This window comes from Gadus chalcogrammus, chromosome 5 (genome assembly GCF_026213295.1).
Source record: "Gadus chalcogrammus isolate NIFS_2021 chromosome 5, NIFS_Gcha_1.0, whole genome shotgun sequence".
NCBI lineage: Eukaryota > Metazoa > Chordata > Actinopteri > Gadiformes > Gadidae > Gadus > Gadus chalcogrammus.
In genome coordinates, this window is record NC_079416.1 from 8,162,823 (window position 1) to 8,180,342 (window position 17,520).

At 42.0% G+C, this 17,520-nt stretch overlaps 1 protein-coding gene and 1 pseudogene across 1 annotated transcript; both read right to left on the reverse strand.

The window, feature by feature from the left end:
- Nucleotides 1-13,927, reverse strand: part of LOC130382309 (ornithine decarboxylase 1-like) — a 58,862-nt pseudogene extending 44,935 nt beyond the window's left edge.
- Nucleotides 636-6,478, reverse strand: LOC130382307 (G-protein coupled receptor family C group 6 member A-like). Its single transcript, XM_056589965.1, has 6 exons — nucleotides 6,228-6,478; nucleotides 5,844-6,150; nucleotides 1,827-2,621; nucleotides 1,552-1,745; nucleotides 1,185-1,296; nucleotides 636-721 (listed from the first exon to the last, which is right to left on the reverse strand). The coding sequence occupies exons 1-5, from the start codon at nucleotides 6,407-6,409 to the stop codon at nucleotides 1,248-1,250; spliced, it is 1,527 nt and encodes a 508-aa protein (XP_056445940.1). The 5' UTR covers nucleotides 6,410-6,478; the 3' UTR covers nucleotides 636-721; nucleotides 1,185-1,247.
- Nucleotides 13,928-17,520: the final 3,593 nt, after the last annotated feature.

Below are 17,520 nucleotides of genomic sequence, written 5' to 3' on the forward strand. Positions count from 1 at the left end.
ATGAAGATGATCCACACCACCAAAACCAGCAACATGCCGATGGTGACAAAGCTAGCGTTTTTGTACAGATCTGGCAGTTTTTTTCCTTTGAATGCAAAAAGGAAACTGACTACGGCCAATAAACCCACATAGCTTAAAACAGCACCAAATAGAGCTTTGGATGTAGGATCACACTTAAGTTTGAAGGCTTTCTTATGTGGTTCTCTTTGAAGAGACGGTGGAAAACAGGCTAGCCATATTGAGCACAAGACCAGCTGGACCCCAAATAAAATAGTGACTACAGCCGGTGGCTGGTTGACCTTTCTGAGCCAGCCCCCCATATTCTGGGAAAAGGTGAAACACACGAAGATCTGGAGGAGGTTGGCCAGAATGCAGGAAACACAGAGAGTGAAAGCTATCCCAAATAGCGGCATACCTGTGATGCAGGATAATGGAGAGGGTTTCACTATGAAGGTAAAGCTCAGGCAGAAGCAGGCGAGTAAGGAGAAAAGCTCCAAGAAACACAGGTAGCCGCCAACGGCTTTCACAATGGGAGTGCCTCGATTAACCACGAGTATAACACCCACCACAACGGCGGCAACAATCCCGACTATGTTGATGACCGACAGGGTAATTATAAAGGGGTTCTTCCATTCAAGGAATTTAGGTTTTTTATCCAAACACCTGTCACGTTTCAAGGGTGAATACTTACCTTCTTCACACACTCTACATTTCTGCGTACCTGCAATAATCACAAATTCTAAAGGGTTAGTTTTTTGCATTTATTTGTTTTTGATATAATTCAATTCAATTCAATTTTATTTGTATAGCCCTTAATCACCATTACAGTCTCAAAGGGCTTAACAGGCCAAATATTTGCAACACCCCCCTTTACCCATGCCCCCTATAGAGTAGGAGCGTGTATGTTCAATGACTGTTGAATACATTATTTAATTGAGCAAGGCTATCCATCTACCAAAAGTTGCATGGCTTGCAGAAAACATGCAATAAATTATCCTTGCCAACATACTTTTGGGTGACATCAATATTAGATAACATATTAACACATGACAAAGAGAATAGAAGCCTTTTCAAATGAAATGTGATTTGAAAATCATAGTTTTAGTTTGCCATTGACAATAATAACAAATTACCATAATTCCCTTACTATACTTTGTTACATGATATACATACTGATTGCTTACCAATTTCAGGAGAAAAATGTCCCTCACTACACACAATACAGTGCTTGCAGCATCCATTTTTCATCAGCTCCTGTCCCGCTGGACAGGTCTTACTGCAATTGAAAGCAGTGACCTTTGGGGGAAGGACAGAATCAACTCAAATTGGTCAACCACTCAGTTTAAGCGATTCACTGTTCTTTAAATTGTAAAATAATTATGTTTAAATGTACACATCTATGTTTCTCACACACACACACACACACACACACACACACACACACACACACACACACACACACACACACACACACACACACACACAACACACACACACACACACACACACACACACACCACACACACACACACACACACACACTGTTCTCACCGTTGCATTAGCCATCTTTGCAACAAGATTCGGGGGGAGAGTGATCTTTCTTCCTGGCAGATACTCTCCAATAGTTCCGAACTGGGCGAGTTCCATGCGACGATGTCATATCCAAGCATGGGATCTCCATTATCATCAAACACTATGTGTGTGTCACTCAGGGTGAGGTCGACATTCTTGATTTCATTCAATAGCTGTAGCAACAGATATGATCAGACAACACGTTTTACAGGATATATCAATTTGATTATTGAAAGGCCCTCAATGTAGCCTACCTCGTATGCCGTAAAGCTGGTATTTCGTTGACATTTTTCTCTGTCACACTTCATTAGACTACTCAGAGCATTGACTATTACTTCGACTGCCAAGTAGATATTGAGGGACAAATCCCAGAAAATGTAATGCACCAGACATCTCGTTTCCATACATTGGCTCGCCGTTAGTGAACAATTCAGCTTCTCTTGAGGGGCACTTTGACAGGGCGGATGGTTCAATTTATGATACTCCCATAGGGGGTTTGAGGATTTTTCTTCGACCATTGAAGATACGTAGTCGGCAAAGCCTTCAACAATGTGTCTTTTAAAGGCGATTCCAAAGAAGGGCCCGATTGCCTCGATGCCTGGGAGCTCTTTGATGTCAGAGGAGTTGGACCATGCATCACTAGCGATCCAAGTTCTGTTCAGGTTCATCTGAATGGCGGCTTCCAGGACAAGCTTCACGATTGACACCTGGGTGAAAAGAATGATAGCCTCGGCGGTCGAGTTTCCAATAGTGTCCATTAGCTCAGTTAATTGCTTTTGGGCACTGCTATCGCTGAGGTCTAAGTGGGCAGGCAGGATGAACTTAAAGTCAACGCACACATCCATGGCATTGAAATGATCCACCAGGCCGTCGCTGCCGTATTTGCCATACTCGTCGTCGCTGCCCACGATTCCGACCGTTTCCCAGTTGAACGTCTTCACAAGCTCTGCCATGGCTTTGGTCTGCAGCACATCGCTGTTCACTGTCCTCAGAAAAGTGGGGAACTTGGCCTTCTTGCTGAGCAGTTCACTAGTTGATGCATAACTAATCTGGGTTCAGAAAAAACAGAAAGCACACACAAATACTTATGTTTAGGCATCTATATTAGGGGTGGGAATCACACGGTACCTCACGATACGATGCATGAAATTAAATAAACATGTGGTTTATTTCTCAATTTAAAAAAAAATCATTAGGAGTCTTCACCCTATTATCACCCCTCTCATTTGTCATTATTTGGTGCAGCCCAAGTCTGCAGAGCAAAGTAGCCAGGCAGATCGTGGTGAAGCAAGTGCGGAGACAGACCAGTCAGTCAATCAGTTGTGTGTATGCCGGACGGTCGGTGAAATGAAGAGGTCAGGTTGTCAGGGGAGGAAAGAGGGGAAAGAAAGAGAGGAAAAAGCTCAAAGGAGTCGACAGTTGGTCACCCAGTTTTATTTTTTACCAAGAAAGGTATATTCCCTCCCTCTAAACTTTCCCAACAACCTGATAACAAGCCTAGCCTAGCAGCTAGCGCTACTGTAGCTAAAATAATTACAGCCTGCACTGGATGATAAAACTGAAAAGATAGCCTACCTATCTACAAATAGCCTACATTGCTACTGAAAATGAAATGTCAGGTGTAATGTGTATTAATGTTGACATATGTACGGGATAATGCCCATGAGGTGTCCATTACCAGAAATGAATGGACAACGGCAACGCGGATGCGTGAACTGTCCTCCGCGGTTGCTTCCGCGAAGTCCATTCATTCTGTTGATGGACACCTCGAAGGGCACTATCCGCTTTATACGATGTTCATTTACGAAAGAAAAGATTGAACCAATTAACAATTTAATTTGTTTTATAGTTAAAATCGTGAGGGTTTTTATATTTGTACAACGTGGCCACAGCGTCTTCATAGCGTCAACGTCTTACCTAGGCGTAAATTAACACTTTTTAACCTACCTACCTCCAGCCAATCAGAATTGAGTATTCACCCAGACCATGGTATAAATGGAGATAATGCAATGATTAACATTCCATACTGCTTGCCAGCCATTGCATGATAGCTGTTGACATTAGCTAATGAAAACTACCCTCATGCACAGATGCAGCCCCAGGATTACCCCCCTCAGTTGAAAGGCAAGAAGGTGAGCCTATGTGCAATCCATGAACAAAAGTCTTTGGGGTTAACATTTATGTAAACTGATTTTGAATATTTTGATTGGCTGCATTACAATATTAGCAGACATTAAACTAAGGATACTTGTACATTTTAGCTGGCTTTTAAGTTTCAAGTCAGCTAAAATTACAGGCAGTCTACCCTTAGATTAATAGCTGCTATTTATTGTAGGCTAATGCAGCAAATCAACATACAAATACATATTTAGTCATGCCCAGCTCAATCAAATCAAAAAGACTGTTGACAACATTGTTTAATATGTTCAGATAATTATGAGACATTCTGAATTATATAATGTGACTTAGAATCAGGGCCCTCTTCAAGCCATGATTAACCCACAGAAGAAACCAGTGAGGTTGAAATAGAAGAAGGGGAGAAGGAGGACAGACTAAGTAGAAGCAGCACTGATGAGGAAGTGGAGGAACCAAGTGAGGCTGAAATGAGGGTCATGTCAGACAGATGTGAGCCAGAGGCAGATGAGCCACATGTACTGGTCTCAGACCCAGATCAGCTGCTTTCTGTTGACACAGGTTTGTGGCCAGCAAGATTGACTGACAATGATTGGCAAGTATTGTCAGAAAGATTGCTGTTAGGGAAGATGAGGAGATGCCCAACGATGGAGAGGGAAAGCCTTTCCCTGATTACCTTAAATATACCAAGACACTAAATGGCAGGGAAAAGGTAAAGAGAGATTGTTTAGTCCATGACAAGAGTTTGAATGCACTTTTCTGCATTCCCTGCTTCCTTTTTTTCCTTTTCTTCCCATAGTTCCCTGAATAGTATTGAGGGATACAAAATGAGCATTGTGAAGTGGCGAAGAATGTATGACAAATTTCCAAGCCATGAAAATAACAGGACCAACAGAGAGTGTTATGTAAAGTGGAAAAATCTGCAGTGCTCTGTTATGGCTGCAAGTGGCATTGACTGTCACCTACAAAAACAGATGCAGTCTGAAGTAGAAAGGAACAGAGCTCTCTTAGAGAGATTACTTCAGGTGACTCTCCACTTGGCCTCAAGGAATTTGCCTTTCAGGGGTAGAAACACAGAACTAGGGAATATTCACAATGGTCATTTCTTGGGAACCCTTGATTTATTTAGCTCGTTTTGATCTTATTTTAAAGGAACGCTTAGAGCAAATGAGAACTTCAACAAATAGCAGACCGACTCACTACACGAGTCCAAGAATTCAAAATGAATTCATAAAATTGTGTGGGCTAAGAGTCCTCAAAAAAATCCTCAATGAAGGTCGGAGGCCATCTATTATGGCATTATTTGTGATGCAACCCCAGACATTTCTCACACAGAGAAAAATGTTTTGCTATTGAGATATGTTCACCATATTACAGGTGAGGATGAATGGGCAATAACGGAGAGGTTCATCCGATTCAGAAATTTCAATAAAAAAACAGGACAAGAGATCGCCGACATGATGGAAAATGTGCTTTTGGACTTAAACATAGACATTGGAGATTGCAGGGGACAAGGATGTGATAACGGTGCAAATATGTCAGGCAAAATAAAGGGTGTTCAAGCACAAATTTAGAAAAAAAATCCCATAGCAACATTCTCCCCTTGTGCCTCACACACATTCAATCTTGTTACAAGCTGCACAGACTAGTGCAGAGGTTAAAACCTTCTTTGGCAACATTGAAGCTCTGTACACATGACTACACATGAGTCCAAGTCCGGAGAGATGGGCCATTTTCAAAAGAATCACAGGATGCTCACTTCATCAATTGTCCGACACCCACTGGAGGGCACGATAAATTAATTCTGTCAGGGGGCCCAGAATTTCTAGGGACTTACCGGTAAAGGGGATTGCACTGATTAGCACACCTGTAGTGCCACCCATGAACATGAATTACACGGGCTCACTGAATTGGACGTATCGTCACAGGATTGTAGAAGAGAATAACCCAAATAAGTATAAAAAGTGTATAACTTAACATGTTGCGTTGACTACTCTTGTGCGACTGTGTGTGTGTCTGTGTGTGTGTGTGTAAAAGTAGAAACTGACGGTTAGCGCTCATGTGGTCCTAATGTCTGCTTTAATATCGTGTGGTCTAAATAAAGCAAGAGAACCAAATGCATTGACATAATCCCCTACCTGGGCGATCGATGACAGGGTTAATATTCGTGCAACAGCGATGGACACTTCGGAAAAAGCCTCGCCGATCACTGCTTTGACTCGAGGGTTGGGCGCTGAACTGGGCTTCCTTCCAGGTAACAACCCGCACTGGGGGTCCAGTTGGTCGATGGACATGTTGAGGGCCATCCGCATGGCCAGGGACACATCCCCGCAGGTATCGTACACGTCGTAGCCAAGTGTCACATTAGGCAGAGCTCTGCGCTGGTTTACCCTCTTGATCGCAAATATCATCATTTGAGCAGCTAGGAATACTTGAAATTGATACCTGCACAAAAAAACAAGGAAAGACGGTTAATGTAAAAAAACAACATTATTAATTGATTTGAGTTTGGCTGTACTCACTCGTTGCACGAGACGTGCCTCGATGACGGGAGGGTGCGATTGGGTTGTAAGTGAATCGGGAAAAGCCCTCCGATGATGACGTCCCCATCGGAGTACTCATGTAGGGGCTGGTGAGTCGCTGCTGGAAGGGTGCAAAGCAGACCCGGGAACCATAACACACAACACAACAGAAAGCACCACATGCTGCCCACCCTGGAGTGTACCGCACTGGGGAAGGTTGAGGCTCCTCGTTCTGCTGCTGCTGTTTTTCAGTTCCCTGAAAGAGACCCTATCTGTATTATAAAAATAGGGGAAGTCAGAGGAACTATTTCCCTCGCCTGCCCAGGTCCATTTTATTAGTCAAATACGTTATGGCACTTCATCTGTTGATATGCAAAGCACTTATTCTTTGGTAAATTTGCAGCCTGGGAGCAAAAATAAATAAATATTAACATTAAAGCGAATGTTATAATGGATATTCTGTGCCAATGTGTGTGCCTGGACTTTGGCATTCAAAACTAATGGCAACATGTTTTGCATGGCTCCGAAACCTGTGAAAGTAAGTTGGGAAAAATCCCTCAGCTAAACATGCAAGTAAGACATGCTGTGTGTGCGAATGGCACTGAAGGCCAACCCAAATCCCGCATCCCATACGAGAATCAGTCTACAAATCAACTGATCATCAGCAAGACAGTCAAAGGGAAACCATATCACAATGTAAGATATATCGGAGGTCCATTTGTTACTTTGTTGGCACACTGACAAGTTTCACACTATGCTTATCAACGGTGCCCCTATTGATGGCATTTGTTTCAGCATCTGTTATTTCAATATAGTAGCTAAACTTACCCTCTGACTATCCTAAAAGGGAAGCTGGACTAAATGAAAAACAACAAACCAAAACAGAATTAATTGCATTCATATAAGCTACAGTGGTTTTTTGTGTGTGCAAGTACAGGCCTCCACTTTCAAATATGCCTAAAAATCGATGGTGCATGATAGATAAAAAGACAATTCCAAATTTTTGTTAGGACTACAAGACACAACAATCCAAAATAACACAGACTTAGGTTGGGTTGCATCATTTGCATTAAACGCTTTGGGAGATGGATTGATTGCCATTTAAAGCTTGTCAGTCGAATGTAGTCCAAAACTACGTCCATCATTTTTGGAACACCTGGCAACGTTTCATCCACAGTGCATGTTCAGAAAAGGCAGCAGGATACTAGGCATGGGACACTAAGCAGCTTTTAGATCTATTCCATGTACATAAATCACAGCAATGCACTTGCTGTTATTTTAACAAATGAGGTGAGTAGGTTCATACATTGTAATACATTGCTTTTTTAGTCTCTTTGTGTTGGCCACCCTTCTCTCCTGTGTATCATGACTACTTTCTGCACTAGTTTCCATTTGTCCTGCTTAGCCAGATGCTCTATTAGTAGGTCCATTACATCTTAAATTAGCAAGAGGGGAGAGAGGCGAAACGACCCTGGAAGAGAAAGCGTTGTAAAGTTGGTTTTATATCGGACGTTGGATATTCGACACATTTGAAAAATCTATTTAGCACTGGCTACGAGGGACGAATTTGTGTCCAACCAACTTTGATGTGTCAATACAAGGCCTGCCTATATAACACAAAGCTTATTTTGTGAAAAATAAACATTTTGATTTTCTAAATTTTTTAATGTTGATTCTTCGGCAAGACCTTTTGACTTACCCATGTCAAAACACATCGGGTGATTTTATAAATATTTTTTACTCTCAAAGAATGGTATAAATCTATTATGCGGCTTGACCTTTTCACTTACCGATGTCGGAACACATCTGATGAACCCAGCTAACTGCCCCACACATAACACAAAGCTTATCTTTTTCCAAAAACCCACCTTTGATTTTATACAATTTCTTTAATGTTTAAAAATGCTGTAAATCTATTATGCGGCTTGACATTTTGACCTACCCATATCATAATACATCTGGTGAACCCAGCTAACTGCCCCACAAATAACACAAAGCTTATTTTTTTCCAAAAACCACCTTTTGATTTTATACAATTTCATTAATGTTAAAAAATGCTATAAATCTATAATGCGGCATGACCTTTTGACATACCCATATCAAAACAAATCTGGTGAACTCAGCTAACTGCCCCACGCATAAAACAAAGCTTATTTTTCCCAAAATCCCACCTTTTGATTTTATAAAAATAAATTACTCTCAAAAGATGCTATAAATCTATTATGCGGCCTGACCTTTTCACCCACCGATATCAAAACATACCTGTGAACTATTTACTATATGAGTTTGCATACAAAAAATTTAGGCAGGCTATACTTGATTTATGAGTACTTTTTACACACACTAAGTAATTAAATAAATACAACTTACAACAATGTCAAATATTTACATATGAACAGGAAATAAGTGTCTTTGTATTAATTAAATTACTTAGGCCCCGTCCACACGGAGCCGAAACGGGCGAAAACGATCCGGTTTCGTTTTATGCGGTTCAGGAATATCTCCGTAAAAACTGAGTCATTGCGAAACCGCATCGAGCTGTAGAACCACTGTAGTAAATATTCAAGGCTCTGGTTCTCCACAGAAAAAAGTGGAGCGCATCAAGCCTGCGTGCATACAGCCTGCGCGGCTGCGCGCTGTATACAAACATTCAGTCACGAGGAGATTCAACCTTTTAAATTGAGCAGAAGTACTTTTTAATGTACAGTTAGTAATTACATTTATCAAGGTGCTTTATTTTAAGCTACCAAAAGATTACAAATAAAAAATATTAAATAAAAAATTCAATGCAGCTCTGACGTCCCCCAGCAGGTGGGGGGCTAATGAAGTCATCGTTTCCGTTTCAGGCATAGATTTGAAACCACCTCCGAAATGTGCAGTTTCGGGCACCTGATTTGCCAGCTCCGTCTGGACGGTCGGCCGAAACGCACTTATGCGGTTTCACCAAAAAATCGTTTTCAGAGCAGATGGCCTACACCCAAACAGGTTAGGCTCAAAACTGTTAAGGGACAATCTTCTCTTCTCGCTTTCCCACAAATCTCCATGGTCTGACGCACAGGCCACAGTCAGAGCACAGGTTGAGAAGAAGCGAGACTACAGCCTCCCCCACACATCTACTCTGCCACTATCTGACACACAGATAGCAGACAGCCCACAGACCTTGAAGAGAGACAACAGCCCGCCCGACGCCATCAACACTGTGCCTTCCCCCATCGCTGATGCTGGCTCGGCGAGGAACGGCCACCCCCCTCCTCTGCATTCCCCCATCGACGATGACCTCCAGCCTCATCTCTTCCATAGCCACAACAACAACTCCAGCCCCAATGTCTCTTCCCTTTGCGATTTTCCAGCTGAAATTAAGAAACTGAAATATGTTGGCATCAAACTTGCATTTGTGTCAATGATAGCATCGCCACGTCACGGCCACAGGCTGCTAACACCCAGGAGGATGGCGCCCCACCCCCCCCCCCCCCCCCCCCTGTACTGATAGTAGTCCTGAGTATTACTGAGACAAAAAAGGGTTCAGCCGTAGACACAGTATAAAGGAAGTTTCACATAATCTGCTGAACCCAAGGTTGCCTACGTCAAAACAGGGCAACTTTTGCATTCATGCTGTAACCACTAAGAGAGTAAACAAAGGCAAACTTAGACATACTGCTAACCTCACAAATCTCATATCTATTGCCTCCAAACCAAAAACAACCTTAAAGCCTTTCAACAACACCATCAGGATGGCTCTACTTAATGTTAGGTCTCTTAATAACAAATCATTTTTAGTTAATGATTTTATTACCACTTCTAAACTGGATTTTATGTTTTTAACTGAAACATGGCTGGAACAAAATAACAGTGCAACCGTTCTGATAGAGACTGCTCCTCCCAACTATCACTTTTTTGATGCATGTAGATCTGGAAAAAGAGGTGGAGGGGTTGCTGCTGTATTTAAACATATATTTCTGGGGAAACAGATGTTATTTGGTGATTTTCCATCATTCAAATACCTTAGTGCTGTATTGAAATGCTCCCCCAGAGTTCTCCTATTAATTATTTACATGCCACCCACATACTCTGCAAATTTTTTCGAGGACGTCACAGAATTATTGTCTAGCATCGCCACAGAATTTGACTGTCTAGTTATAACTGGTTACTTCATTTCTCATACTGATGTAAATGTAAATGGACTGCATTTATATAGCGCTTTTCTAACCATTGGCCATTCAAAGCGCTTTTTTTTATACTGATGATTTGAATGACAAGTGTGGAATGTGTCCATTTTGGACACATTTGAACTGTCTCAACATGTGAAAGAGGCTACTCATTGTAAGGGGCACACTCTAGACCTGGTTATCACAAAGGGCCTCAATGTTTCTGATCTCTCTGTGACTAATCCTGACCACTGACCACTTTTGTGTTTTCTTTAACATATCTTTTATTCCCGACATACAGACAAAATCAAATACTTTCAAAAAACGGTATATCAATGAAGATTCTAATGTACTTTTTAAAAAGGCCATCTCCTTGCTACCACCTCTCAACCCATGTTCTGCTGATGATCTTGTAGAAAACTTTAATTTGAAAATTTTGAAAGTCATAGATGTCATGGCACCTTATTGACTGTCTAGTTATAACTGGTGACTTCAATTTTCAACTACATAAGCCTTCTAGATCACTAAGATCCTCTGAGACCAATCTGTTAATTATCCCCAGAGTAAACACAAAACATGGGAAGGCAGGATTTAGTTACTATGCAACAAATAGCTGGAATAAAATCCCTGAGGATTTAAGACTTGCACCAACTCTGAGCACCTTTAAAACAAGACTGAAGACTTTTATGTTTTCTTTAGCTTTCTGCTAAATCTTAAATACATTGCACTTTCTAATAAGCTTTTTTAACTTTGCCTTTATTTTCTATTTTAATAATAAAATGCCTTTTTAACTTTCTATTTTGCTCATTTCTTTGCATATGTTTTCTTTTACTTATCTGTTATTTTATTTTATTGTATGACAATGTTTATATGTGAAGCACTTTGAGTCTGCTTTGTGTATGAAAAGTGCTATATAAATAAAGTTGTCTTGCCTTGCCTTGCCTTAATGTACTGTTCACCCCTAGTCGCCATCCGCGACAGAAGCACCTGCGCTGGGCACGGGCTCTTCCACGGGTCACTCCGTTCTACGCCGTCAAATGCAGCAACAGCATTTCAGTGGTGCGAACCCTGGCCTCCCTGGGCTGTGGCTATTTTTTGTTTCATGTTCATATTTATACTCATTCGGAAAAAAGCAATGCCCTACCATGTTTATTAATGGTTGAAGTTTGGTACCCCATAACCGAGATTAGAGATTAATAAAAATAACAAATCTGGAATACCTGGTAGGAACCACATCATGGTTCAATGCATATTTTTTTGTGGTAATAATGCTAATTTTGTCCTGCACCACACAATCGAGTCATTGGGTGTGGCACCGAGCAGAATCATCTACGCCAACCCTTGCAAGCAGGCTTCCCAGATCAAGTATGCCTCTGCCCACGGCGTCCAGAAGATGACCTTTGATAGCGAAGTGGAACTCCTGAAGGTGGCACGCTGCCATGAAAACGCAAAGTAAGTCATGGGGTCATTGTAACCCCGCATTTGATCGCACTCTGTCATACTGATACAGGCTACTTTATGATCCCAGTGGACCTTATTTGCAAAATAAATCAATCAAAGTTAATGGTAGAGAATAAACACAATATTGACACAGCATAGATATACATATTAGCCATCAAATAAGCCGAGTGCGTGTGGCTGACTCATTTCCCTAGTGAGAGGTGTTAATTCATTTGCCACAGAGACTAGGGGTTCGCTGTGGAACTCGTACTCTGTTGCTGAGTGGACTCCTGTTCAGACGGCACTGTGGCGTGGGTGGCCGTCATTGTAAAGGGCGGAGAGGAGTTTAAACAGCCCCCTCCTCTCTCTGGCGCCAGGGGTAGTCCTGCATGTCTCTTATTTTGCGCAGGGTTTTTAAAGTTGTCCCCATTCTAGGCTGGTGCTGCGTATCGCCACAGACGACTCCAACTCGGTGTGTCCCCTGAGTGTGAAGTTTGGGGCCACCCTCAAGGGCTGCCGGGGTCTGCTGCAGCGGGCCAAGGAGCTCAGCCTGGACGTCATAGGGGTCAGCTTCCACGTGGGCAGCATGTGCAGGGACCCCGCGACGTACACCCATGCCATCTCCGACGCCCGCTGTGTGTTCAACATGGCCGTGAGTTCAGCCCCTTTCTATCTGAAGATTGGTTCTCCGGTGGGTTCAATGCATCTGCATCACACACTTACCCTTTTGCTGTCCCCAGGAGGAGTTTGGCTACAAGATGAGCCTGCAGGACATTGGTGGAGGGTTCCCCGGCTCGGAGGATGACAAACTCAAATTTGAAGAGGTAATTTTCACCTTTGACCTGTCTGTCTTGTTTTTGTTCTAATGCTCTTTTTCCAAGAGCATTGATCACCTTTCCATGTAGCTAATAGTGTTGTAACAATACTGGATTTTATACCTTTGATACACTACCTTAAAAAATATCGATTTTCGATACCACAGGGAAAACTTTTTTTTTTTTTATTCAGAAAATAAAATTGAGTATATCTCCACAACTGCAATGGCAGTTTACAGTTGTGGAGATATACTCAATTTTATTTTCTGATAAAAAAAAAAAAAGTTTTCCCTGTGGTATCGAAAATCGATATTTTTTAAGGTAGTGTATCAAAGTATAAAATCCAGTATTGTTACAACACTATTAGCTACATGGAAAGGTTGATCAATGCTCTTGGAAAAAGAGCATTAGAACAAAAACAGACAGACAGGTCAAAGGTGAAAATTACCTCTTCAAATTTGAGTTTGTCATCCTCCGAGCCGGGGAACCCTCCACCAATGTCCTGCAGGCTCATCTTGTAGCCAAACCCTCCTGGGGACAGCAAAAGGGTAAGTGTGTGATGCAGATGCATTGAACCCACCGGAGAACCAATCTTCAGATAGAAAGGGGCATGAACTCACGGCCATGTTGAACACACAGCGGCGTCGGAGATGGCATGGTGTACGTCGCGGGGTCCCTGCACATGCTGCCCACGTGGAAGCTGACCCCTATACGTCCAGGCTGAGCTCCTTGGCCCGCTGCAGCAGACCCGCAGCCCTTGAGGGTGGCCCCAAACTTCACACTCAGGGCACACCGAGTTGGAGTCGTCTGTGGCGATACGCAGCACCAGCCTAGAATGGGGACAACTTTAAAAACCCGCAAAATAAGAGACATGCAGGACTACCCCTGGCGCCAGAGAGAGGAGGGGGCTGTTTAAACTCCTCTCCGCCCTTTACAATGACGGCCACCCACGCCACAGTGCCGTCTGAACAGGAGTCCACTCAGCAACAGATACGAGTTCCACAGCGAACCCCTAGTCTCTGTGGCAAATGAATTAACACCTCTCACTAGGAAATGAGTTCCACACGCACTCGGCTTATTTGATGGCTAATATGTATATCTATGCTGTGTCAATATTGTGTTTATTCTCTACCATTACTTTGATTGATTTATTTTGCAAATAAGGTCCCTGGGATCATAAAGTAGCCTGTATCATTATGACAGTGCGATCAAATGCGGGTTCAATGACCCCATGACTTACTTTTGCGTTTTCATGGCAGCGTGCCACCTTCAGGAGTTCCACTTCGCTATCAAAGGTCATCTCTGGACGCCGTGGGCAGAGGCATACTTGATCTGGGAACCTGCTTGCAAGGGTTGGCGTAGATGATTCTGCTCGGTGCCACACCCCAATGACTCGATTGTGTGGTGCAGGACAAAATTAGCATTATTACCACAAAAAAATATGCATTGAACCATGATGTGGTTCCTACCAGGTATTCCAGATTTGTTATTTTTATAATCTCTAATCTCGGTTATGGGGTACCAAACTTCAACCATTAATAAACATGGTAGGCATTGCTTTTTTCCGAATGAGTATAAATATGAACATGAAACAAAAATAGCCACAGCCCGGGAGGCCAGGGTTCGCACCACTGAAATGCTGTTGCTGCATTTGACGGCGTAGAACGGAGTGACCCGTGAAGAGCCCGTGCCCAGCGCAGGTGCTTCTGTCGCGGATGGCGACTAGGGTGAACAGTACATTAAGGCAAGGCAGGCAACAACTTTATTTATATAGCACTTTTCATACACAAGCAGACTCAAAGTGCTTCACATATAAACATTGTCATACAATAAAATAAAATAACAGATAAGTAAAAGAAAACATATGCAAAGAAATGAGCAAAATAGAAAGTTAAAAAGGCATTTTTATTTAAAATAGAAAAAAGGCAAAGTTAAAAAAGCTTATTAGAAAGTGCATGTATTTAAGATTTAGCAGAAAGCTAAGAAAACATAAAAGTCTTCAGTCTTGTTTTAAAGGTGCTCAAGTTGGTGCAAGTCTTAAATCCTCAGGGATTTTTATTCCAGCTATTTGTTGCATAGTAACTAAATCCTGCCTTCCCATGTTTTGTGTTTACTCTGGGATAATTAACAGATTGGTCTCAGATGATCTTAGTGATCTAGAAGCTTATGTAGTTGAAAATTGAAGTCACCAGTTATAACTAGACAGTCAATAAGGTGCCATGACATCTATGACTTCAAATTTTCAAATTAAAGTTTTCTACAAGATCATCAGCAGAACATGGGTTGAGAGGTGGTAGCAAGGAGATGGCCTTTTTAAAAAGTACATTAGAATCTTCATTGATATACCGTTTTTTGAAAGTATTTGATTTTGTCTGTATGTCGGGAATAAAAGATATGTTAAAGAAAACACAAAGTGGTCAGTGGTCAGGATTAGTCACAGAGAGATCAGAAACATTGGGCCCTTTGTGATAACCAGGTCTAGAGTGTGCCCCTTACAATGAGTAGCCTCTTTCACATGTTGAGACAGTTCAAATGTGTCCAAAATGGACACATTCCACACTTGTCATTCAAATCATCAGTATAAAAAAAAGCGCTTTGAATGGCCAATGGTTAGAAAAGCGCTATATAAATGCAGTCCATTTACATTTACATCAGTATTAGAAATGAAGTAACCATTATAACTAGACAGTCAATTCTGTGGCGATGCTAGACAATAATTCTGTGACGTCCTCGAAAAAATTTGCAGAGTATGTGGGTGGCATGTAAATAATTAATAGAGAACTCTGGGGGAGCATTTCAATACAGCACTAAGGTATTTGAATGATGGAAAATCACCAATAACATCTGTTTTCCCCAGAATATATGTTTAAATACAGCAGCAACCCCTCCACCTCTTTTTCCAGATCTACATGCATCAAAAAAGTGATAGTTGGGAGGAGCAGTCTCTATCAGAACGGTTGCACTGTTATTTTGTTCCAGCCATGTTTCAGTTAAAAACATAAAATCCAGTTTAGAAGTGGTAATAAAATCATTAACTAAAAATGATTTGTTATTAAGAGACCTAACATTAAGTAGAGCCATCCTGATGGTGTTGTTGAAAGGCTTTAAGGTTGTTTTTGGTTTGGAGGCAATAGATATGAGATTTGTGAGGTTAGCAGTATGTCTAAGTTTGCCTTTGTTTACTCTCTTAGTGGTTACAGCATGAATGCAAAAGTTGCCCTGTTTGACGTAGCAACCTTGGGTTCAGCAGATTATGTGAAACTTCCTTTATACTGTGTCTACGGCTGAACCCTTTTTTGTCTCAGTAATACTCAGGACTACTATCAGTACAGGGGGGGGGGGGGGGGGGGGGCTGGGGCGCCATCCTCCTGGGTGTTAGCAGCCTGTGGCCGTGACGTGGCGATGCTATCATTGACACAAATGCAAGTTTGATGCCAACATATTTCAGTTTCTTAATTTCAGCTGGAAAATCGCAAAGGGAAGAGACATTGGGGCTGGAGTTGTTGTTGTGGCTATGGAAGAGATGAGGCTGGAGGTCATCGTCGATGGGGGAATGCAGAGGAGGGGGGTGGCCGTTCCTCGCCGAGCCAGCATCAGCGATGGGGGAAGGCACAGTGTTGATGGCGTCGGGCGGGCTGTTGTCTCTCTTCAAGGTCTGTGGGCTGTCTGCTATCTGTGTGTCAGATAGTGGCAGAGTAGATGTGTGGGGGAGGCTGTAGTCTCGCTTCTTCTCAACCTGTGCTCTGACTGTGGCCTGTGCGTCAGACCATGGAGATTTGTGGGAAAGCGAGAAGAGAAGATTGTCCCTTAACAGTTTTGAGCCTAACCTGTTTGGGTGTAGGCCATCTGCTCTGAAAACGATTTTTTGGTGAAACCGCATAAGTGCGTTTCGGCCCCGTCCAGACGGAGCTGGCAAATCAGGTGCCCGAAACTGCACATTTCGGAGGTGTTTCAAATCTATGCCTGAAACGGAAACGATGACTTCATTAGCCCCCCACCTGCTGGGGACGTCAGAGCTGCATTGAATTTTTTATTTAATATTTTTTATTTGTAATCTTTGGTAGCTTAAAATAAAGCACCTTGATAAATGTAATTACTAACTGTACATTAAAAAGTACTTCTGCTCAATTTAAAAGGTTGAATCTCCTCGTGACTGAATGTTTGTATACAGCGCGCAGCCGCGCAGGCTGTATGCACGCAGGCTTGATGCGCTCCACTTTTTTCTGTGGAGAACCAGAGCCTTGAATATTTACTACAGTGGTTCTACAGCTCGATGCGGTTTCGCAATGACTCAGTTTTTACGGAGATATTCCTGAACCGCATAAAACGAAACCGGATCGTTTTCGCCCGTTTCGGCTCCGTGTGGACGGGGCCTAAGTAATTTAATTAATACAAAGACACTTATTTCCTGTTCATATGTAAATATTTGACATTGTTGTAAGTTGTATTTATTTAATTACTTAGTGTGTGTAAAAAGTACTCATAAATCAAGTATAGCCTGCCTAAATTTTTGTATGCAAACTCATATAGTAATAGTTCACAGGTATGTTTTGATATCGTGGGTGAAAAGGTCAGGCCGCATAATAGATTTATAGCATCTTTTGAGAGTAATTTATTTTTATAAAATCAAAAGGTGGGATTTTGGGAAAAATAAGCTTTGTTTTATGCGTGGGGCAGTTAGCTGAGTTCACCAGATTTGTTTTGATATGGGTATGTCAAAGGTCATGCCGCATTATAGATTTATAGCATTTTTTAACATTAATGAAATTGTATAAAATCAAAAGGTGGTTTTTTGGAAAAAAATAAGCTTTGTGTTATTTGTGGGGCAGTTAGCTGGGTTCACCAGATGTATTATGATATGGGTAGGTCAAAATGTCAAGCCGCATAATAGAT